The sequence below is a fragment of the Mercenaria mercenaria genome, unplaced genomic scaffold (genome assembly GCF_021730395.1).
Source record: "Mercenaria mercenaria strain notata unplaced genomic scaffold, MADL_Memer_1 contig_1839, whole genome shotgun sequence".
Classification (NCBI taxonomy): domain Eukaryota; kingdom Metazoa; phylum Mollusca; class Bivalvia; order Venerida; family Veneridae; genus Mercenaria; species Mercenaria mercenaria.
Window position 1 is genome coordinate 52,029 of NW_026459848.1, and position 23,578 is coordinate 75,606.

Genomic DNA, 23,578 nt, shown 5'->3' on the forward strand with positions numbered 1-23,578 from the left:
TAAAGGTTCAAAAATCTGAGATCTTCTCTCGTAAATCCAGTTTGTTTAATTATGCCCATTGTTTTCTCGTATAGTACGCAATCATCATTTTAATTAGGGAGTATGCGCCGCTTTTCATGGAATTGCACTCTGTGTATCATTGAAAGTTCACCGCCGTAAGAATACACCTGAGGATGTCTCTAAATTATATTTTAGTAATTATAACATGTGCAAATGTTGAGTTCTGCTCAACCTGGGGCTTGAGGGCGGGCGTGGACTGTAGTTAGCATTTCAAAAGCCGACCACGAACAAACTCAATCAAACCGGATCTGCTACATTTTTATGGTTTGTGTCGTGTTGGGTTGATTTTCCACTTTTTCTTTTTTGACCTCAGAATTCCATTTTTGTAAAAAACTAAAACTCAGATGTTCCCACAAATGAAAATACCAAATTAAACAAAATAAATGAAATTATCACAACAAGATATTTCTCAGTTCCCATAGCAAACATAAATATCGTCGCTTTTACAGATGGCGCAAAATTCTAAATATAAATATAGCGGTGTGTCCCTATTAATGATATAAAATTATAATTAATAAATATAATATAACAAAATTATTATTAATTATAATAACATTTAAAACAAATACGTTTTTCCTACACATGATTAATATACAAATGATATACACATACAGACTTACTCTATTTTTACATGTATGTTCACAATATATTTGTTTATAACATGTACATTATTTAGGCACATGTGAATGTTATGCTGGATTTGGCGGTGATGTTTGCTCTATTGATTTCAAAAAGCCGCCATCTACTTCAAGTTTACTTCACGAAAGTACCTGCGATGAGAAAGAAGCAAAATGCATGCATGTGTTTATCTACGGAGGATTTTTTGCAAGCGAAACTGTGACCTGTCACATTACCACGTTTGAGGTATGTAGGTTCTACTAAATTGGATAATACGGCAACACACTTGTATCATTTGATCTATTTAATTATTGTGAGTCAATATATTATCAAAGTGAAATTTCAGCGAGATAAAAAAAGCTTTTATTCCACTGAGCATTCAACCAACTGAAATTTGTTTGTATTGTTTTGTGTTGGGTTTAACACCGTTTTTCAACAGTATTTCAGTCATGTAATGGCGGGCAGTTAACCTAACCAGTGTTCCTGGATTCTGTACCAGTTGAAACCTGTTCTCCGCAAGTAACTGCCAACTTCTCCACATGAATCATCAGAGATGGCGAATGAATGATTTCAGATACAATGTCTTTTATCAAATCGTCACGGAGAACAACGCCACGCCCGGGTCAACCAACTTGATTAATACAGTTTACTTTATTATGAGTATTTTTTTCAATGTAAGAGTGACTGTGGAATAATACGCAAAACATTTAACCGTGTTTATTTATGTAATTAATCTTACAAACGTTACGAAACACTTTCTTGTGACGCATTATATTCAACTTGCAATTAAAACAATTTAATCCCATTTTATACATGCATAGATGTAATTACATCAAAACAACTACGTCTCTTGCGACGTAATCAAGATAAAGTACAATCAAGCACATCGGCACGATTTAGAAGACCTATTACGGTTATGGCACTGTCGCAGTCGAATCGTGAATCGTAGTAAATTTTGCGACGTTGTGTTGCCGATCTACAACGGGGTTTGATAAAGTGCACCCTAAGTTTTATTTAACAATAGTGTTTGTACTATTACATTAAATCATGTTATTCCACTAATCAGATCAGAGTTAACATGTTATACACATTACCATTCTATTGTTAAATAGGACTGATCACATATTTTCTTTTTCATTTTTATTACAACACATTTTCACAAAATATGTTTTTTTTTTCTATTTTGTAGATTCATGGCAATAAGGAAGGTCGACTAAATATGGATGCATACGTCATACGAGGGCAAGCACAGTCGCTAATTGAGGTTATTTGTTCTCTAGTGTCACCTATCAGAAGAAAACGGTCTCTTCCTGACACCCAAGAAGTAAAGTTGATGTCTTGCTACAGGGTTTCAGTGAGCAATGATGGCATACATCATGGGAAACCACTAGATATGTGTGTTTACAATTCAGAATGTCAAACTTTGTCAAACAGCAGTAGCGGGATGCTAACAGTCAACATAAAGGTAACACATATACAGTAGTACATCTTTTTCATGCGCTCGAAGGGACGTATTATATTATACCCCCGGTGTCCGTCCGTCCGTCCGTTAGCAATTTCACGTCCGCTCTGTAACTCTTGAACCCATTGAAGGATTTCAAAGAAACTTGACACAAATGTTCACCACACCGAGACAATGTGCAGAGCTCATGTTTTGGATGTCTCGCTTCCAGGTCAAGGTCACACTTAGGGGTCAAAGGTCATATCAGTTTGTTTCTTGTCCGCTCTGTAACTCTTGAACTGCTTGAAGGATTTCAACGAAACTTAGCACTAAAGTTCACCACACCCAGACGACTTGCAGAGTGCATGTTTTGGATAACTCGCTTCAAGGTCAAGGTCACACCTAGGTCAAAGGTCATATCAGTTTGTTTCGTGTCAGCTCTGTAACTCTTGAACTGCTTGAAGGATTTGAAAGAAACTTGGCACAAAAGTTCACCACACCGAATCGACATGTAGAGCGCATGTTTCTGATGACTCGCCTTAAGGTCAAGGTCACACTAAGGGGTCAAAGTTCATATATGACTTTGCTTTGTGTATATTGCTCTGCATTGCGGTGCTCTTGTTTTTATTTGGCAGATCCCTTTTGTGTTCACTTACAATAAAATATTTTTGAATTACTTCCCTTTTATGTTACTATAAATAGCTTATTTTGATTTTTTTTATTATTGGCCGTAGGGAAAAACCGAGACCACTTTTCTGTGGTACAATATGAATGGTACCTCCAATTTTAGGTTAATTTTGACATACTTGTACCTGGTAAGGATGTTTTTGTGGACTTAGAATATTTTTTGCGGACTTAGATCTTTTTTCGAATTTCTTCCCTTTGTTGTTCCTGTCCTTTGGGCTTCAACAGTCAAGTTTTTTAAATTTTGCTCCCATCTTCTGATGTAACCTTTCGGGCGTATATTGCCCCGCTTGGCGAGCTCTTGTTTATTATATTTCCTCATATCTAAACTAATCATTTATAACAAAGACATCACACATAATTCGAAATATGCGACAATCTTTAACCATCATTTATTATTTTCTACTTGGAAAACATCAAACGCAGTTACTTAAGAATTAATTTATAGCTAAAACTGTGTTTAACACGATTTATACACAATGGACGGTTAAACGTCGGGCGTAATAATTTCACGAGAGCGCATTTCGAACGACGTATAACCGCCCGAGTGTATAAATGTATTCAAACATGGTTTTGCTATAAATTCCTTCGATTCTGATATATTTTTATTGTAAAAATTAGGTAAGATTTATTGCCGCATGCATGGCGTCAACTTGTGGGTCGTCAAGCTCCTTTGTTTGTGTGTGTAAATTTAATTAAGCCAGTTATGCCATGTGACATTTCGCTTTAAACATTTTAAAAATGATATCTCTTGATTCATGTAAGGCGCTAGATATCACATCGAGATGACGTCAACATAATATCGTTGTGATGATTAAAGCATTGTAAGTCATATTAAGTAAAATGCTTCAGAAGGATCAGTTAGAGATTTTTAGAAATTTGTCACGAATAATGTTCGTGAAACCAACGTGTTTGTCAACTTTCTTAATAACCTGGAATCCCGAAAATAAGCCGTAGCTTATTTTAAATTTTTGTAAGGATTTAGTGACACATTATTGAGACTGGCTTATTTTTGAGTCCGGCGAACTTTTAAGTACATATTTCCGGTAACGGTTTAAAAACCGGCGTATTTTCGAGTATCAAACTACTGCTGATACGGATGTTATATATTTTGCTTTTTAGTAGAAACATCGACGTCAGTACACACTTATACTTCTGCCATAACTGTTTTGTTACAAATTCTAAATGAAAATAATCCGATGCTAACATATAATTTCCATTTAAAAAGTTTTGTCTGGCCAAACAAACAAATACACCTATGCCCAACGGGTATGAAAAACTTACACACTACGTGATAAATACCGCATTGTCATCTCTCAAAGACCGGTTATGTTAATTAGTAAAACTGCCATGACAAGAAGTGTTTGAAACAGGAATTTTATTGCTTTAAAATTTTCATTTGTCCTGAGATTTTAAAAATCAGCACAGCTCACATTGTTTTAAGTGGTTTTTATTCCAAAGTGTGATTTATTGCTAATACATGTGGAAATAAATCTGCTATTGTAACTTTTGCTATCATATATGGTTTCCTAACAAGGTCATTGATACTATTTCTGATATAAAAAAGTGGATTGCCTAATTTTTGAGTGGGGCTTTTTCATGAGCCCTTTTTGCCCGTAGTAAAATGGTGGCTTATTTTCGAGACAAGCTTATTTTCAAAACCAGCTTATTTTCGGCATTTCAGGGTATATCAAAACACAGTTATAAGCATGTTACTATTTACACCCAAGAAAATGTTATACATGCAAGTGTAGATTTTTATTATATACGCTTTATTATATATATATTTGCATGTATTACGTTACTTTTATTAATCAACGCACATATAGTATCTCATGAAAAAAAAAACTCAATCAAATCGTGTCTGCTATTATTTTGCTTCCAAAGGATCTTCTTACAGATTTTATCAATCTTGAATTCTTCTTTTTCAGGAAGGATATTGCTTTATTGATGGACTTTGAATACCTAATCGAAAACAAAAGCCATCGTCAGATATGTACTGTCTACCGGAAATTTCGCGTTATAGTTGGTCAGGTATTTAATCCATCATTATATGCATTAAAAGGATATTGTTTAACGTTTAAAATTATTACATATGCAATTGCACTTACTTATAACAACAATGGAAATATTAGGCAAATAGTATATTTCATTTTTTAATTTAAATGTTTGTGAACTGTGCTTTCAAAACTCTGTTTATATTTCAAATACGAATAAATAGAGGATGTTTGTTTGTTTTAGTGTAAGATCGAAATATATTTCACGGAGTGAACATATAGTGCAATATGTTCACGTGTGACACAGATCTTACACTGAAACAAACACATTTCTATTTATTTTATGTATTTTTAATGGTATTAGACAAATATAAAACACATTTTGTCCGCGCAATGTTACGTGCAGCGCAGCATGACGTCATTATTAACCAGGTTTTCAACGAAAACCTGAGTTATTAGATTGGGGTAGATGTCGGTCGGGCGGGCGGGCGGCGGCGGCGGTGGCGGTGGCGGCGGCGGCGGCGTCAAACTGGTGTTTCCGGTCAATAACTTTTGTTTCGGTAAAGATATTTGAAAAAAACTTGGTATGTATGTAGCTTATATCAAGACAAAGGCAGGGATTGATTTTGGGGTTTCTGGGGTCAAGGTCAAGGTCACTGTTACTTAAAATAGAAAAAGGGTTTCCGGTCAATAACTAAACTAAGGAATGAGCTATTTTGATGAAACTTGGTGTATAGAAAACTTATATAAAGTTGTAGCTTGGGATTGATTTTTGGGTTTCAGGGATCAAGGTCAAGGTCATTGTTACTAAAATTAGGGTTAGGGTTAGGTTAGGGTTAGGGTTAGCATATCTTCTACATGCATAGAGGGATTTTGATGAAAGTTGGCACAACTGTTCACCATCATGAGACGGAGTGTCATGCGCAAGAACCAGGTCCCTAGGTCTAAGGTCAAGGTCACACTTAGAGGTCAAAGGATACAAGAATGAAAACTTTGTCCGGAGCATATCTTCTTCATGCATAGAGGGATTTTGATGTAACTTGGCACAATTATACACCATCATGAGACGAAGTGTCTTGCGCAGTTCCCTTCTTTAGAATTACTTCCCTTTGTTGTTACTATAAATAGCTTATATTGTAACTTTTTCATTACTAGACGTAGGGAAAAATCGAGACCACTTTTCTGTAGTACAACATGCATGTTACATCAAATTTTGAGGTGTATTTTGACCAATCTCTACCTGGTAAGGATTTCTGTGTGGACTTAAAAAAAAAAATTGTATTTTTTTTTTTTTTTTTTTTTTTTTTTTTTAAAGATTAATTTCCCTTAGTTGTTACTATAAATAACTTATATTGTAACTTTTTTTTTATAATTGACCGTAGGGAAAAACCAAGACCACTTTTCTGTGGTACAACATAGTTGTTACTTTCTAATTTTAGGTATATTTTAAGGTATCTCTACCTGGTAAGGAGTTTTTTTGTGGACTTAGAAAAACAAAAGAATTACAATGATTACTAAACAACCACAAAATTAAAATTACATCTGCAAATACAGGTGCTAGAGTAAAGAAATTTGCTGTGACGGGCGTATATTGTGACATTCTGGCACTCTTGTTTATTCTTATGAAAAGTGTTGAAAACCTGGTTTCGTGGCATTGCCGCGTTTCTTGTTTATATTCTTTTGCATTCAAGTGTAGTTCCGAACTAGTGAAAAATAAAAATGGTATTTTCACTGTTTCAAACAGTGAAAATATCAATTTTATTTTACTGATAAATTTCAGTATTTCACTGAAGAGCACAAAATAAAAATGTCTAATTGCCTTCAATCTTTTTTTTAACTCAGCATTGCCTACGTACGTCAACACAGACATCAATAACAACAACAACATCTGTTCTTGTAACGTATATTGTCAACTCCAAATCAAATTGGCAGACTCCAGTGATCGTTGCTGTTGTGTGTATTTGTACAATCTGCAGAATTGTCAGTCTTGTGGTCTGCATACGGAAGCGAAAACGAAGGTGCACAACAGTTTCATAACTTTGTTAAATAATCGAGTTTGTAAAGGCAAAGTTACCCGGGTTTTTTTTGCAGTAACTAAAAAGGAAAGAACAAAAAGAATTAAAAAGATTATGTAAATTACCTCGTACTGAGCTGTAGACGTTTCAAACATATATTTAAAAATAAAAGTAATGACTGTCTTTTTAGATACAGAATTAGAAATACCTGAGGTCAAATGAGAAAAACTCACGGATAAATAGTAATGGAATAAAAAAAATATTGATCAATACAAATATTACTTTAGGCAGACCGAGGACAAAAAGAAACAGAAGGACGAGCTGAAAGATAATTACAAACACGATGCAGATTTTGACGAAGAGACGTATGCCTATATCAACCCGATCGATCTAAGCAACAATGCACCTTTCGGGAAAACAGCGAAACAGACTATTGGTATTACCGACGATTATTTACATTTAGACATATCGAAGAAAGAAAAGACCCAGTACGCAAAGTTAAACGCAGGAAAGAATAATAGCAGAAGGGATGGACCAGTGCTACCCGAAATACCTTATGACAGTTATCGAGATCCTTATGAGAAACTTCGTTCTACAAATCAAAAGCAAGGGGTATATGATAAAATTCATAACGATTACCGACATCGACACACTTATATCAATGGAAAGCAGTCTGATACAAGATTTAGTAACGAGACGCAAAAGGAAAACGACTACTTTAAACTGGGTGGTATTCAAGAGAATTATCTCATACGTATGGAAGGAAATCACGAGGGGAACAAGGAACCTCCTAGAAACATGTTTGTAGTAAGCAAGATAGAAGAGGATATCCTAGAGGGATATGAAAGACCAGATCCACAATTATACAAACAATATTAATAGTGCCAATGTTGGCTGACCTAAATGCATTGATAATTGATTATAGAGAGTGTGAAATTGTATATAAAAAATCTTCACAAGAATTAATTTTGAAAGACCATTTCTATGTTTGTGGATCAGATTTTGAACGTTTGAACCTTTTATGAACGGCAAACATATTGTCTCCTCTACTCTTTCTTGTATACAGAGATGTCATTCTGCTGGTTTATGACACACCATTTAGCCATGCCTGTTTTTCTTTGGCGTTTCGTTTGGTTTATGTAGTATATTTATATAATTTGTTTTATATTATAATTTCGTTTCAGATAATCATGGAAACATATTACAGTATTTTAATACGTCTGTTGCATCGCATGGTATAGCACAACTTGCAGCACATTGAATCTTAAACACTAATGGAAGTGCAGTTTCAAAATAAGACAAAGTTGCAACAAACACAAATCATCTTATCAAGTCATACCATATAGCTCTCTAAAAACTATAGGTATAAGATATGCTACATATTTGCCGTGTAAGACAAGTAGCTGTCACTATGTATAGAGTAACATTTACGATACAAAATGTCGTGAATTCCAAACAATTCATAAGATTTGAATCAGCAGTTTTATCTACTTTCTTTGACTGTGGAAGCAAAAGTTTGTGTTAGGCATATATATTGATTGAATGTCGTGTTTTGTTTTGGGGCTATTATATGAACAGTTAAAACGTTACAGTCTGATGATGAAAAATAAGCAATCCCGTGAGCTTTATAACTCTCCGTTACAGATCCGTTTTCTTAGTGTAACGATTTGACGCGACAGTTATTCAAACTTTATATGATACAAAGTTTAAGGGTTTTAATTTTACCTATATATCACAAGCGTCTATAAAAGGAGAACACTATACAAGTGTAAATGTATTTGCAATTTAACGAATGTCTTTAATGAGAATAACTATGCCTGACACATTTGATGCAATAGACGGATAAAATGTGTCTTCTTTTATATGATATGTTTTATGTTATCAGTTGTGAGATACATAACCCCTGTTTCAAATCCTGCCTATTCTGCAGTGTTACATCTTTATCAAAGAGATATCATACCATTCATTACATAAATATACACGTAACGAAGGTCTAAAAGTTATGCCAATTGATATGAATAATGCTTGGTTTTTAGTACACAAAACTTAGAACCCCATCTTTTTGTAACTATTTATGTATAATGTAGTTTACCGTCGTGGTGAGCTAGATTATTTCCCAAGACGCTATAATGTACTTGCGAATTAATTTCCACCGCTTGATTGAACTAATAATAATGAATGCAAGTGTTTGATATGACTCTGAATCACAATTTGCCATCTATTTGCTGGTATATCTACCGATAAGTGTCAGAAGTGCAGTATTGCAGGAACTGTTTTTAAAGTGTCGTAATTTTGTCAAGAAGTTATGTAATTCTTATGTTAACAACGACAGTTTTTTTATCTATACCATAATTCAATATTTTCAATACATAAATTCCCCAACAATGGCGATATCGTTTTTAAAGATATTTCTCTTGTTTAATGTTACTTAGGTTTTGCTAAGTTTAAAAAACCCACCCAGGGTAATGAAAAGTGCGTCTTCACAGAACGACGAAATTCGGTTCGGTCTACGTACAATATCACTTTCCAATTTCCGCTAAAGCTTTAGTCTGGAAAGCATTTTACCCCCCCCCCCCCCCCCCCCCCCCCCCCCCAAAAAAAAAAATGGTTTAATCAACACGTACAAGTATTGTTAACTTCTCCAAAGGTGTTTTAAAGCATTATAAATTTAAGGAAACACATTTGTATAGGGGTTCATTAAAGAAACGTGTAATTTCAAGATTAGTATAAATACATGTATCATAGTACAAGAAATTTACAAATAACACAGAGAAAATGAAGTCATCAAAAAAAAAAAAAAACATAAATAAATAAATAAATAAAAAAAAATAGAATTCGTGTAAATTTTGTTTTTTAAAAATGCCATATTTTTGCATCTGCATATACTATGTTATGTTTAGGATATGCATTTATTTTTTTAAGATTACATTATCTCGTGCGTATTACATCTTATCTCAAGCGCACGACATCTTATATCGAGAGCTCGACATCTTATCCCGAGCGCTCGACATCTTATCTCTTGCGCACGACATCTTATCTAGAGAGCTCGGCATCTTATCTCGAGCGCTCGACATCTTATCCCGTGTGCTCGACATCTTATCTCTAGAGCACGACACCTTATCTATATATATTAGGATCGTTTGTGTGTATTTAGGTCATCAGTAAAAATATACTGAAAAGTAGATAATTAGGGTCCCGCCTATAAAGATGTTATTTAAACTTCCCACAAGTACAAGTGTATCACATTATTTAGGAGAGCAGTGCGCATAAATAGTCATCCTATCTTCAAAATTAAACGAACATAATTAATGATGCTTACTGCATGTTAGAAAAGCAACAAATCGCAGTTAGATTGATAGTATCAATTTGCACATTGTCAGGAAAGTTATAAAATTGCATGCATGAATTAAGGGTAAACGGGGAAATTCTATGATATATGGACGGGGCCTACATACTAAATCTTTATTTTGTCAAGGACTTAAATTTATTCCTTTGCGTCATCACTGAATCTTTGCTGCTGTTTTTTTTTTATCAGTTTGTGTTTTTAAATTACTACCCTGCAATCCCGTGAAACGGTTATAAGTATAAACTAAACAAGCAAAAACGGCGGCAGTCGTATATTTTTACTATCTGACTACACAGAAATTAAGGGCCTTAATATATATAGATAAGATGTCGAGCCCTCGAGATGCCATCAGCCACCTTCATCAGTCAAAATTACGTTTACCAAATAACGCAACAATATTTTCAGCTGAGGCAAAAGCTATTGATTTGGCCCTAAATTTTAAATCAAAATATAGTGAAGAAAAGTTTATTATATTTCGCTTTCTGTTTTACAGTCAATTCACAACCACAACATGGAAAATCCTTTCATTCAAAATATTCTTCTCAGGGTTCATGCATTATCTTTCAAAAATTCTATCATATTCTGTTGGATTCCTAGTCATGTTGGTATTGATGGAAACAAGGATGCTGATTCTGCAGCAAAGAAATCCCTTTTATTATCACAATCTAATATGAAATTACCATATACTGATTTTAGGCCAAATTTCAAGAAATACATTTTATCTAAATGGCAATCGTCATGGAACAATGCTTCGTTCAATAAACTTCATGATGTTTAACCTACTTTAGGTGAATGGCACCAAGGGAACAGATCTGTTCGCAGGGAGGAAATTGTTCTTTCTCGTTGTCGAATAGGTCATACCCGTTTGACTCATTCTTATCTTCTGAACAAAGAAGAATAACCTGAATGTGTACCATATCAGACACCGCTTACTATTAAACATATTTTAGTCGACAGTGTGGACTTCGTTCCACAGCGCAGTACATACTATGACGTGCAATCTTTGAAAGAGTTGTTTGAAAACATTTCAGTCAGCAATATCTTGTCCTTTTTAAAGCAGATAGGCATTTATCACAAAATCTGAAATCATATATTTTTCTTTACACATTTTGCAATATTGTTGTTTGTCACTAATATTTTAAACCTTTATATACGTTTTTGCATAAATGTGTTTAGACGTGCTTTACAATTTACTTTACATCTTATATGTTTATACATTTTTACATAATTGTTTTTTAGAGAAGCTTTACAATTTACGTTTTCAAACCGCTTGTTTTCGGCGATTTATGGCCTTTTTGTGTCGATTCGCCGTAAAATCTAACTCACTCACTCACTCGAGATAAGATGTCGTGCGCACGAGATAATTTTTCTTAATATAATAGATGCATGTCCTAAACGTATAAACATTTTACCGAGTGGAAAAGGAATTTTATCTCTAGAAGTTAATACGATTTTTCTATAATTGTAAAAATATGTGTACAAAAGAGGTTCTTATTTCCATCAATAATCGACGCTATTACATTGTAAGGTAAAATGAATCCTTTCAACTGAAATGTCGGTGGAAACCATTTATTACTTACACGATCCAAAATAGTTATTACTTTTAAGTATATAGCGCACTCCAGTGTTTAAAAGAATTCTGCAAGTATGGTATTAATATAAAAGGTCATGTAGAGAAGGTGTATTTTGAGCATAGATTCTATATTTTCATTTTTGTATATCAGTCACGTTTTACATTAAATAACATACGATACCGTTATTATACCAGTGATGAAGCTTACACTATACTTTAGTGAATTTAATTAGTTGTTTAGAGTTTTGATATAGACTATAATTAGGGCAATTTCAAAATCAGTGAAAAACTGTCAATAGTTGTCCATTTTGCTTTAGATATGTTTAAAATGTAACTTTCTAAATATCAAATATTTCTATTACTACATGAAGAGGAGGGAAAGCATAAATGTATTTAGTAAATTGGTGCACTTAGCTGGCACTTCACACCAAACTAACTCGATTAGTTTTTAAAGACGAATTTAAATTTATAAGTACCTGTTACGAAAATCGTCAAATTACATATGCTCCATTTGCCTATTCAGCATTTTGCGGTGTTTACGTAAAGCAATGATCGTGACAAGGAATCGTTACGTCCGGAAAATGTCGAATTGCTTATTACGAGTACATTCATGTACATAATTACCCGTAAATTGCAGAAAAATGCTTCAAAATGAGTAAAGCACAAGAAACACTATTAAACTGATTAATTCAAAAGATAAATATAACAACAGTTTACTTATGTTGTGATATCAATTTAATTCTTTGGTAATTTCTCATTGTTGGATATAAATTTTACGTATTTCATGTAAACCTTAGGCTAGCTACCGTCATTGAGAACAAAAAATAACGTTAACTAAACAGCCAAAACTTAAATGTTGATGTGCCATTTCTTAATGTCGTAAAATTTCTTGAAAGGAATTTACACATTATTTTGTTTTAGTTTTATGTATTATTAAATTTTCTAGCTGGTCCTCAGAACAACTTAAAATATAATTGTCAGTGTATGAGAAAGGTGTGCATGTGGTATATCAAATACAAAGTGTTTTAAACAAATGTAGGTCATATTTTGTCTGCCTGAGCAGTTTTGGGGAAAAGGTCTGTTAAATTTTCCTTCACTTTTGACCTCTGTTTTATGGTTTTACTAACTATCACAACAGCAATCTTTAAGTGCGGTGTGGCGGCTGTGTCTCTCCGTACTTGGATTCAGTGTTGTTATTTTTCTTGTTCTTTTGGATCATGGAGTCCATTCAATATAATGTGTAATAGAGTTCCGCTTAAGCCGGTGCTCGCTGGCGTGAGAGGTGTTGCATTTTTCATTTACTCTCATGAACAGACTCAGTCAAACCTAGTCTGCTATTATTCTGCTTGGATGCATTCTATGCTTCCAACGGATCTTTTTACATATTTTATTCAGTTTGTTGGTCAATTCAGAGTTGTTCCCCTTAGTTGTTCTTAGGTAGGTAACATCTCTAAACAATGTTTCGACCTTTTTTACCTTGAGCCTGAAGAGAAATATTACTTTTCGGTCCACTTAGTCCGTAATAACTGAATTTTCCGAGAATTGGCGCTAAAATTCGCAAGAAATGAGACCATAAAAACTATCCATTCACAAATAAACTAGAATGGATTTTAAAAAGATTTCTTTGGAAAAAATGACTGAAAAATACCTTATCAAAATTGTTTTGACGATATTTTAAAAACTAATCGAGTTATTTTGAAAACTTGAAAATTATGTATAAAGGTATCGTCTGATATTAAAATAGAAATCAGCGGAAACCTCCTTACGGGAAAGGTAGGTGTAACAATATGTATTATGTCTCTAATAGATAATATAAATACATGACTTATAAGTCCTAAAGATAAATTATAGACATAAAAACAATTTTACTGCCCAAGACGACGAACCGGTACAACAGATGAATGGCAATGACTTGCCGGCGAAAACAGGAGATGATTAAATAGATAAGGTAACCAGATGATGCAATTACTAAATATCTTAATAAAATCTATAGAAAAGATCCTTTAGAAGCAAAGAGTATTAGCAGACTCGATTTGAATTTCATTTCTATATCCACAGTTTATCCCGTAACAAGGCCAACGCTCTGTTGAACGTCAAATCGAAACGCATAGTCATGTATGCACCTTATCTAAATATGCAAAGTTTTTGATATTTAGGACAACAAAATCAACGAGTATTTAAAATAAATGATGGAAACGTTCCTCAGGCGTTCGAAAAATTGATGATACAGACTTAGGGGTCCAGCTTTCTCCCTCACATACACCTCATGCAAAGTAATTTGTATCTTGTACCTGTTTTCAATCATTTACGCCTCCTTAACATTTACGTTTACACTAAAATTGGTTTGTAAAACTACGTTGCAGTTTATGAATCAATTCTGTTGAGTCTGCCTTTCATGACAAATTCTGACAAATTAATTCCAAGTTCGTACTCGGAAGTGTTGGGTTAAATAAGCACATACTGCATCACGTTCTTGGTTGATGGTCTTTAATTAAGATTCATGTACGCTGATGAAAAAACAGTATATACATTTTCAAAAACTATTACGTAACATACCCATACTTCCATCCTTTATATTTGAATTTGCTAACAAGTGTGTGCACATAGTTCTTAAGTATACAGTTAATGTTAATACTTTAACACATTCATACTCATAGACGCTGGCTCTGTATTCATAAGTCCATTTTCACAAGTTATTATTGTTGCGGTATTTCCAAGATATTTGTGTAGACATTCCACGACAAACCTAGATCGTTATTTCTGGTATAATTGACATTGCGATGTTTGGGCTTTCTGAGTAAACAGAAACCATAAAATACAAACAAGCCATTTGAGCTGAGAAAATATTATCAAAATGGATTTTTAGCATAAACTCCATGTCCTTTGTATGTGTATTCTTAGAGGTTAAACGCAATTTCCATTGCACTACGATGTCTATTCTAAACGTGAGATCACACGCTTACTCAGACAGTTTGACTGACATATCGGGTCTCTATGGCATTTGTTATTGCTGACAGTGTGGCAGCCCAAAGTAAAGCTCTGAACCGCTGTAAATTAGATGGTAATCACACGAAGACCTTAAATGTCTGTTAAAAATAGAAACTATTTATTACACTGTTTGGTCCGCCTGTTCCGTTTCAAGATTTCTGCTTAGAAGACAAAACATCGGATACTATACATCAACCAAAATAATTACTACTGTGGTAAAAGGAACTTTTAAAATTTACAAAATATCTAAATTCAGAAATACATTATTGCAAAAGAGTGCTTTAACACTATTTATGCACGATGGGCGGTTATACGTCGGGCGTAATAATTGCACGAGGGCGCAGCCCAAGTGAAATTATTTGTACGACGTATTACCGCCCGAGTGTATATTAAATAGTGTCAAAACACTCTTTTGCTATAAATTATTCCGATTCTAATATGCCCTTAATCTAAAAAGATAGATAAAATATAGAAACGCTCTTTCTTGGTAGCAACACAAAACTTTGACATCACCACAGGTTAACGTGACGTCATTCTAGCGTAAGAGTGTTTTAATAGAGGCAAGCATATTAGAATTATAATTTTAACTCTTTTCAGTAAACGATTTTGATAAGCGTACATTTATGTCTTAGTGAACATGTTGAAATAAACATTTCCATGTAAAAGAAATGTGTTTTTTGCCCGTTTTATAAAACGGCAAAAGTGCATTATAGTCATGTAGATAGAATCTCGATCTTGCAATATGACGCCGCAGTTCAAGAAAAGAAAAACTGTTACGGATTATAAGAATCTTTCACTGGTTGAAGGTACGGATGGAAATATCTGACTCGAGGGTAACAGTTTCGGTTGTAACAAGGCTCAGCGAGTTACCACAAAACAGTTATCCGAGATCCATATATTTCCACCAGTACGTACCTTCTACCAGTAAGAGGTTCTTCTTCTTGCATAACGTTTTCTTTAAAATAAAAGAAATGAAGGAATGCTTTTCTTTTAAGAACTATTTTGATGCAGTAGCATTCATCCATAAATTTAGGCACGTGACCTAGCACGTCCTGTCCTGTCCTGTCTGGTATGCTAGAATAGATGGATGAAACAGAAAATGTGCATTTCTATTGTGTTGAAATTAGACTTCCTCATCCATCATTTCTTTTCCAAACGAAGTCTCGTGCGATTTGTTTTCTGTCTATTATGTAAATCTTGTGAGTCACAGGCTGACATAAAATCTCCTAAATCTGTCATACTAAATTCATTTTTCCTAAGGCGTAAAACAACACTGTTTGTTTCCGGAAACATGCTAAAACATTAGTGTAGGTAGGTCGGTATTTTATTTTGATTTTTTTTTCATAAAGTTAATTATTTTCGTGTCAAAATAAATAGAAATAATGTGGTTATGCATTTAGAGCATCAGAAAGTTGATTTCTAATATCGCTGACCATGTTTAAAGCATAAAATGTGCAGTTTTGCAATTTTTTAAAAAATAATTCTACAATGCCATAAAAACATTGAGGGTCGGGCCAAAAATTTAGGGTAGGTCGGGATACCGGAAACAAACATTTTGTTATGCCTTAAATGTCTGGCAGTTTTTAAAGAAGTATTTGAGAAATGCAATCATTTTCACAATTATGGAGGATTCCGATTTTTGTTGTCCAGGCTGATATGTACCTATTTTGATGTACTGCTATTGACAAAGACAAAAAATCGATTTTAATTAAACATACCATTTTAATTGAAAACTGTTATTTATATAACATGCGATTTTTTTCGACAACACATGAAATAACCCTGCAAGGTTGTCAAACATGTCAGTGTTGATTAAACCTATAACTTATATCATGAATACATAAATTGTAATATTGTATTTCGATTTTCTTTAAGTTTTGATTATGATATTCATAACGCAACAATGTGACAAAATTCTTTATACATAAATAATATTATTACATTTCGATTTTCTTCAAATTTTCAGTAGGTTATTTATAACGCAACAATGTGTCAAAATTCAAAACATTATATTCAGTCATATCGATAAGTGTTTGCGTTTAAGACCGAACTTTCTTTTATTGAGATGTGATATTTACAACAGTGGCGCAGCCAAGTGGGGATGGTTGTTCACGAGTGAACGATTTTTCAATCTTCCATGTAAACAACAAAAAAATCTTTTCATTTCATGTCATTTCAATGCTTTTTACCTAATGTACTAGTTTTACGAGCTCACTGAGCCGACATCACGATGTACATTCTAGAAAGAATTTCCGATAATGATTCATATTATTTCGGGTTCAAGTGTCGTTTCGTAGCATCGGAAGTTATAAAATGAAAATCTTACTGTCTGAAAAAGTAAAGATTATAGATATAATCTACCTTTAATCAACTAAAATCATAAAATGAATTTGCTGAAAAAAGAGACAGTGCTGCATTAGACTTTTATAACTTAATGTGTATATTATTATTTGGATATCATCTACTTTTCAAAAACAGTAGTTATAATACTCGTCAAACAGATATATTGCAAAAGGGGAGCAGTTGCCTAGTTGATAAGGTGTCGGCCGCACAATCCAGGAGTCGTGGGTTCGAGCCCCACTGGGGTCACGACCATGACTTCTCATATTCTCATATGACACCAGTACTGGTTTTTCCAGGAAGCGGACTCGAGAATGGTTACAATAAGCTTGCAGCTTTCATCACAATCGAGCTAAAACAAACTAGTATAAACTAAACAGATATATCAGTGCAAAAACATTATCCACTCACATATAATTATCACATAAATCTAATATTCGTTCAATGGAGAAAGTTTACACTGATCACATTTAAAAAGAAAGATAATCTAAATAGAAAACATAAACAAAATTCAAAAAGTGAAACAAATACTATGAAACATAATAAAAGAGTCAAATTTCTCAAGTTTCTCTTATTTTCGTCATTTCACGATTACTTCTTCCCAAAGTAATGGATATATCCGTCATTGTAGTCACGATATGAAGCCGCCTCATTCGCAGACGGCAATCTGAAATAGAAGCAATAATACATAGAGAAAGAAGATTCGAATGAAAAGCAGTACTTTCATATATGAATTATTACGAACAATGAACTGAACTCGTATATTATTAGCAGAAGGGATATATATACATAAAAACACAAGATGAACTGCAACGTTAAGAGAATGCAGTTCCCTCAAAACGAAACATTCCTAAGCGGTAGAACTCGGCGGGACGTCGCTGTCAACTCTCAGTTGTAAGATTTATTTAAATGGTTATAATTGTTCTATTCGAGATATATATTATCTCATAGTACCTAGAATCCAGTGTCGTGTCTTCCATTGCCGTTTTCTTGTCGTCATGTTGGAAAGTTGCGTTGTCCATTGCCTTTTTTTGTCCTCTGCCGTTAGCATAATACTTTGCAACTCGAGATATTTGGACCATTTCTTTGTCATTCGCATCGTGATATTCAATTTGCTGGTTTGTTTGTTTGTAATGTTCTAAACGGATCTTGAGTTTCTTCCTATTATAACAGATCACGACGAGAATAGCAAAAATAATAACTACCAAAACACTACTCACTGTCGACGATATGATAATTATCAGGTTTGTGTTTCCTAAAAATATAATTTGCAGTCATCATAATTACTGTACCTTTAATAATACAAATGTACATGTAATGACTTCATTTCTCTGCATGGAATCAAATGTATTAACACTTGAGGTGGTGAAAGAATCTGAATTAGGCATTTCCGGTTCGTACGGAAGTTATTTGTGCGTTTGGCTACTTTAAATCTAGAGAATGCCGAGTTACCTAAAGGGAATATGAAATTAAATGAAAATTGTCGAGCGTGAAAACGAGCCTAACATCTAAATGTTTCCGTAAGCTTTTATTTTATATCTAATTAAAGCAAAGTTATCATCATGTTGAATTTAATGTGAGAAGATTTATATTTTCATTTTTGAAAGTTTGGCGCTATCTCATTTGTTTTCAAACTTCACTTTTCTGTAACAAATATAAAGCAGTAGAATGTATAACAGTACCTTCTGTAGCCTTTGCGTTTTCTGCTAATTTCCTGCAAGAAATACAATCTCTATGATAATATAGTATAATTAACAAATGGAATGTACTAATAAAGTAGGTCGAACTTCTTTTATTTGTATATGTTAATAAAGAAATATACTGTAAATGTTCAAAGCAGAACTGCGTCATAACAAATATATGTAAAATGAACGAAACAGCAGAGGTTTCAGTACAAATATTTGTATAGATATGCGTGTGTGGAAAACTTCAATTTTTATCTGCAATGCCTCAGAGTTGATTAAATTCATCATGTTCACACAATGGAGCCTTTGAAATTCAAAAAGTTATTGTACAGTTTAAATTTTGTATAGTCTTCAATGTAGACTTAGGAACAATTTGAAAATTTATCGAAGAAAAGGCAAACTTTTATTATAGTTACGGAATAACACATGACGAAATGAATCGCAAACTCTGTATTAACCTGAAAAATGAAAAAAAAATATCGTTTTCAAAGAAAATCCAGTCGCAATGCGATCTGTTGCAGGACCACAAGTCAAAAGGCGTTATTATTATTATTATTTTAACTTACCTGCAAGTGGGAGTATCGTTCTCCAATACACATCTTTCGTGTTCTTCACAAGGATGCAGACTCATAAAAGTTTCGCAAAGTATAAATTTCTGGTAATGGTCAGTTTCAAATCCAACTGAAAATAATATTTCAAACTGGGACGGGCATTAAGAAAAGTACATGTTATGAATGTCTAACAAATGCCAGCTATGGTAATATCATTTCAGGCTTTACACTTGCTAAAAAAATGCACTGTGCTCATTGCACAATTATTCTAAAGTATGTATTTTGGCGAACTACCTCTGCTTATCTATTATTTATTTTTTTAAATTACCAAAATGTCTGTCACAGTCAAAATTTCAAGCCTTAAGCGTTATAAGAGGAATAGCTAGCTAATATGTAGGTTTTAATATAAACGTTTTTGATTTTGTATATATATATCAGTTTGATAAAAACAAAAACTAGAAGATGCTTTTGTAAAAAGCGCATGTCTCCCCCAATTTATAGTAGTAATAAGCAAGTCAATAGGGGACACGAGTGAAAGTCAAAGAGACACCGATGGTTGGCTATAATGAGATAATCTACTCGGCATGTCCAATCATCCTACGAAGTTTCAATATTCTTGTTCTAGTGGTTCTCAAGTTACGAATTGGAAACATTTTGCCATCGTCTGGCCCGTGTGACCTCGACCTTTTATTGAGCGACCCCAAAATCAATATGGTTTATGTCCAATCATCATTATGAAGTTTCAACATTCTGGGCCAAGTGGATCTCAAAAAATTGATGGGAAAGTGTTTTCCATGTTCAGCCCTCTGTGGCCATGACCTCTGCTTAAGTGACCCCCAAAACAACGAGGGTCATTTACGCTGTAATTCCTATCATCCTACGAAGTTTGAAGGTTCTGGTTAAATGGGTCTCAAGTTATTGATCTGAAACCGTATTCAGTAATCTGGTTCCTGTGACTTTGATCTTCCATTAAATGACCGAAAAATTAATAAGGACCATTTACTCAAAATGTCCAATCAACCTATGAAGTTTCATCAGTCTGGGTTAAGTGCTTCTCAAGTTATTGATCAAAAACTGTTGACCATGTTCAGGCCCCTGTGACCTTGAATATTGATCTAGTAACCACAAAGCGTTAGAGATCATCTCCTATGTAAGTCCTATTATCCTATAATGTTTGAATGTTCTAGGACAAATGGTTCTCCAGTTATTGATCGAAAATAAAGTTTGACGGATGGGTGGCCCCTGTGACCTGGAATTTTAAATGGATTAATCCCCAAAACATTAGAACAAAAACAATACATTAGCAACAATTGCATAATCCTGAGTACTGCTTTTAAATACTGTCTTGATTTTAGTTTATCAATATCGAGTTCAAATTCAAGAATAGATACCTGCAATATCAGGGGGACAGAAATTACAGTTTTTTGAAGTTTGTAGATATAAGTGGTGCTTATTGTAGAGCCCAGATACACAGGAAGCCGCTTTCGTGGTTGAAACTTGTACTGGCTTGGTAGTGGGGTGGGTGACACCCAAATATATATTCGAACTATCCAGTGCTTGAACCAGAGGTCCAGCATCGGATCTCTAGACTGACAGTCAGGAGTGTTTCTATAAGATCGATCAACCCATGATTTCCTTCTTCTGCTTGGCTATAGCAACTGTTTCAAAAATATCATTTTATCGGTTTAACTTCATTGACGACTATCCAAGAAGTACATACTATTTAAATGGTCGTCTTTAAGTCATTTGCCGTACATCTCAGCTTTCCAAGAAAGTAAGCCAATACTTATAAATGCACACTGACTTACTGATATTGGCATTTGGAGTTGAGGTTGCTACCGGTGTCCATGAAAATGTTGAGACTTGTGTGTCTCATTTAACTGCTTGTTGCATTGCTAACGTACCGTTGCTTACACATTCTCCCTCAAAATAACAGTATCCGGCCTTAAAATAAACATTTATGAAGAATTTAAACGAAAATCATTTGTTCTAGGAACTCTTTTAATTTATAAATGCTTTTGCTTTATATCTGTTTTTAACACTGTGTCGCGTCTTGGATATCTTACCCGTCACCTAACCTTTCCACTAGAGTTAATAGTCAACAGCTTTCTTTATTCGTGAAAATATGCAAAATTCAATTGGTTATAGTCTTCAATATTTATAACACAGATTTATAATAACGTCTTGTTTTATTTGTGAGTCGCAGTGTTTGCGAATATTAACAATTGAATACCATCGAGATAATAACTCAGTCTATAGGCCTTCTTTCTAGACATGCCATTCCTAACGTGATTAATTCAATAAAGTGTGTATACTTACAGTAAAGGATAAAATATAAGGCAAACAAATGACTGTGATGGTGCTAAGGATCTTTGCGGCGCATTGCACACATAATTACCACTTAATTACAGAATAAATTAAACCAAGTCTTCGATCATTTTGCTTGGCTGCATTCTGTACCTCCAAATGATCTTACAAATTTAATAGTATTGACAAATACAAGAATTAGTACTGTTGTTCATACCCTTAGACTAAATATCATTCCCACTGATGAAGAGTTATCGTATGCTTGACAAGAAGAGTCATAGACGTAAGCATTCAATATTTCATTGGCAAAGTTCACAGCATCATTACTGACAGTCACTTGGAATCCTTGTACAAAATCTGCAGGTGTGGTCTCTGAAACCGATCGCCGTCTACGGAGATTAGATATTGGACAACTTGCCGAAGTAAGTGTTTCGGCTCTTCCAGGAATAATTCTAATAGATTCTTCGATACGTTTACTCCCTTCGTCAACACCGATCTGAAAGGAAGTAAGCTGACGGATTTTTTTCACTTTTGAATAGAACTTAAAGAGTGATGTGAATTAAACATTAGTGAGCAATTCAATCAAACATTTGACACACTGTAGTAATTTTCAAAAACAACCTGCAGTTTAGTATACACCGCATTTGTCATATAAACCATTTGAATTAGAAAATGGGACATGATTCAGTTTAAAATCTCGCCAGCAAATAACCGCTGTGCTAAAAGTACATATAATAATGATGGTGATGATGATAATGATGATGATTTCTTATGCTTACATCAGTCTATAATTGATGTGTTCCAGGTAATTTTGATAAACTCCTTGGAAGAACATGGAACAGCAAATCAAGTGTTCCTATTTTTTTCTATTCAGACTTATTAGTTGACGAAAGCCATATGACTGTAAAATCAGTATCTAAATATTGTCAGAGTATTTTGAAACTTTTGAAATATTTTAGATACTTTATTTTAACCTAGAGAACATGTACATATACTCAAAGGATACAGTACTACGGGCATATCAAACAAAATCAATCGAATCTATTGAATTACACTACAATCTGGATTCTATGTAGTTTAAAGTATTTCTTAACAGAAAGCCGATTGTGATCTGGGAAAGATAAGACAGAGAAATTTCTAAGGCAGCTAAAGAAGTAAAATGATATGTACAATACATTCTTCTACAAACAGAAACAAAAACTTCAATAACCCGTTTATCAAAAAATGAATTTATTTTACATATATGTAGTGTTGCGTTTTCCATGTTTGGTAAATGAAATATTAGAAATGACTTTTGGATCAGGTGCATTTGAATAATAACACAAGCAATAATATAAAAAAAGATATTTATATGTTACTTTGTTTCTTAATTTCGTACATGTTACACAGCATGTTTAGTGTCACTTTACACCCTGGAAGCTATGAAATAATACTACAGTATTCGAACAATGTGTAGAATAGCAGGTTTTAATATCACTTGTAACGTATTTATGTCTTATAAATGCATTCCGAGATACTTACAGTAAATTTCTGAAGACGACAAGTCACGTTTGTGCCAAAGAATAACTCTCCATATACATAAATATTTGAACAGTCTCTTTTGTGTTTGTCACACAGTCCTTCGTCTAGAATATCAACAAGGCGTGGTGGTTTCTTTATGTCTAGAGAACAATCTGTTGCTCCAAAATTTGTACCACATTTACAGATACCTGTAATTAAATTTATAGTGTATTCAGAACAGGGATCCCGTACGATCGGAAAAAATATTAATGGCGACATGTACCAAACTGTAAGACCATGTCTGAAGGTCAGAAAAAGACATGTAGCCAGTCCGAGTTCCGCGAATGGACCGATCTATGACGTCATCAAAATGGCAGCCAAGTTTGAAAATATAACTTTGCGTAATTCATTATTTATTTATGTTACAAATCAAAACTTCATCTTATTATCGTTGGTTTTCCATCATTGAATAT

At 33.8% G+C, this 23,578-nt stretch overlaps 3 protein-coding genes across 3 annotated transcripts; 2 read left to right on the forward strand and 1 right to left on the reverse strand.

Annotated features, from left to right (window-relative positions):
* The first annotated feature begins 704 nt into the window (after nt 1-704).
* Nucleotides 705-4,837, forward strand: LOC128551925 (uncharacterized). The gene is made up of 3 exons (XM_053532878.1): nt 705-924; nt 1,868-2,143; nt 4,735-4,837. The coding sequence occupies exons 1-3, from the start codon at nt 856-858 to the stop codon at nt 4,762-4,764; spliced, it is 375 nt and encodes a 124-aa protein (XP_053388853.1). The 5' UTR covers nt 705-855; the 3' UTR covers nt 4,765-4,837.
* Nucleotides 4,838-5,027: 190 nt separating this feature from the next.
* LOC128551926 (uncharacterized) lies at nt 5,028-8,786 on the forward strand. Its single transcript, XM_053532880.1, has 3 exons — nt 5,028-5,045; nt 6,643-6,818; nt 7,103-8,786. The coding sequence occupies exons 1-3, from the start codon at nt 5,028-5,030 to the stop codon at nt 7,692-7,694; spliced, it is 786 nt and encodes a 261-aa protein (XP_053388855.1). The 3' UTR covers nt 7,695-8,786.
* A 13,030-nt stretch (nt 8,787-21,816) lies between these two features.
* Nucleotides 21,817-23,314, reverse strand: LOC123561905 (uncharacterized; the record flags this gene model as incomplete). Its single annotated transcript, XM_053532881.1, has 2 exons — nt 21,817-22,101; nt 23,127-23,314. Coding segments are annotated over 2 exons (473 nt in total), but the record flags the coding sequence as incomplete, so codon positions are not given.
* Nucleotides 23,315-23,578: the final 264 nt, after the last annotated feature.

Coding starts and splice junctions, on each gene's coding strand:
- LOC128551925 (XM_053532878.1), top strand. CDS start 856: ATGCATGTGTTTATCTACGGAGGATTTTTTGCAAGCGAAACTGTGACC. Junction 925..1,867: donor GTCACATTACCACGTTTGAG/GTATGTAGGTTC, acceptor TCTATTTTGTAG/ATTCATGGCAATAAGGAAGG. Junction 2,144..4,734: donor TGCTAACAGTCAACATAAAG/GTAACACATATA, acceptor CTTCTTTTTCAG/GAAGGATATTGCTTTATTGA.
- LOC128551926 (XM_053532880.1), top strand. Junction 6,819..7,102: donor ATACGGAAGCGAAAACGAAG/GTGCACAACAGT, acceptor ATATTACTTTAG/GCAGACCGAGGACAAAAAGA.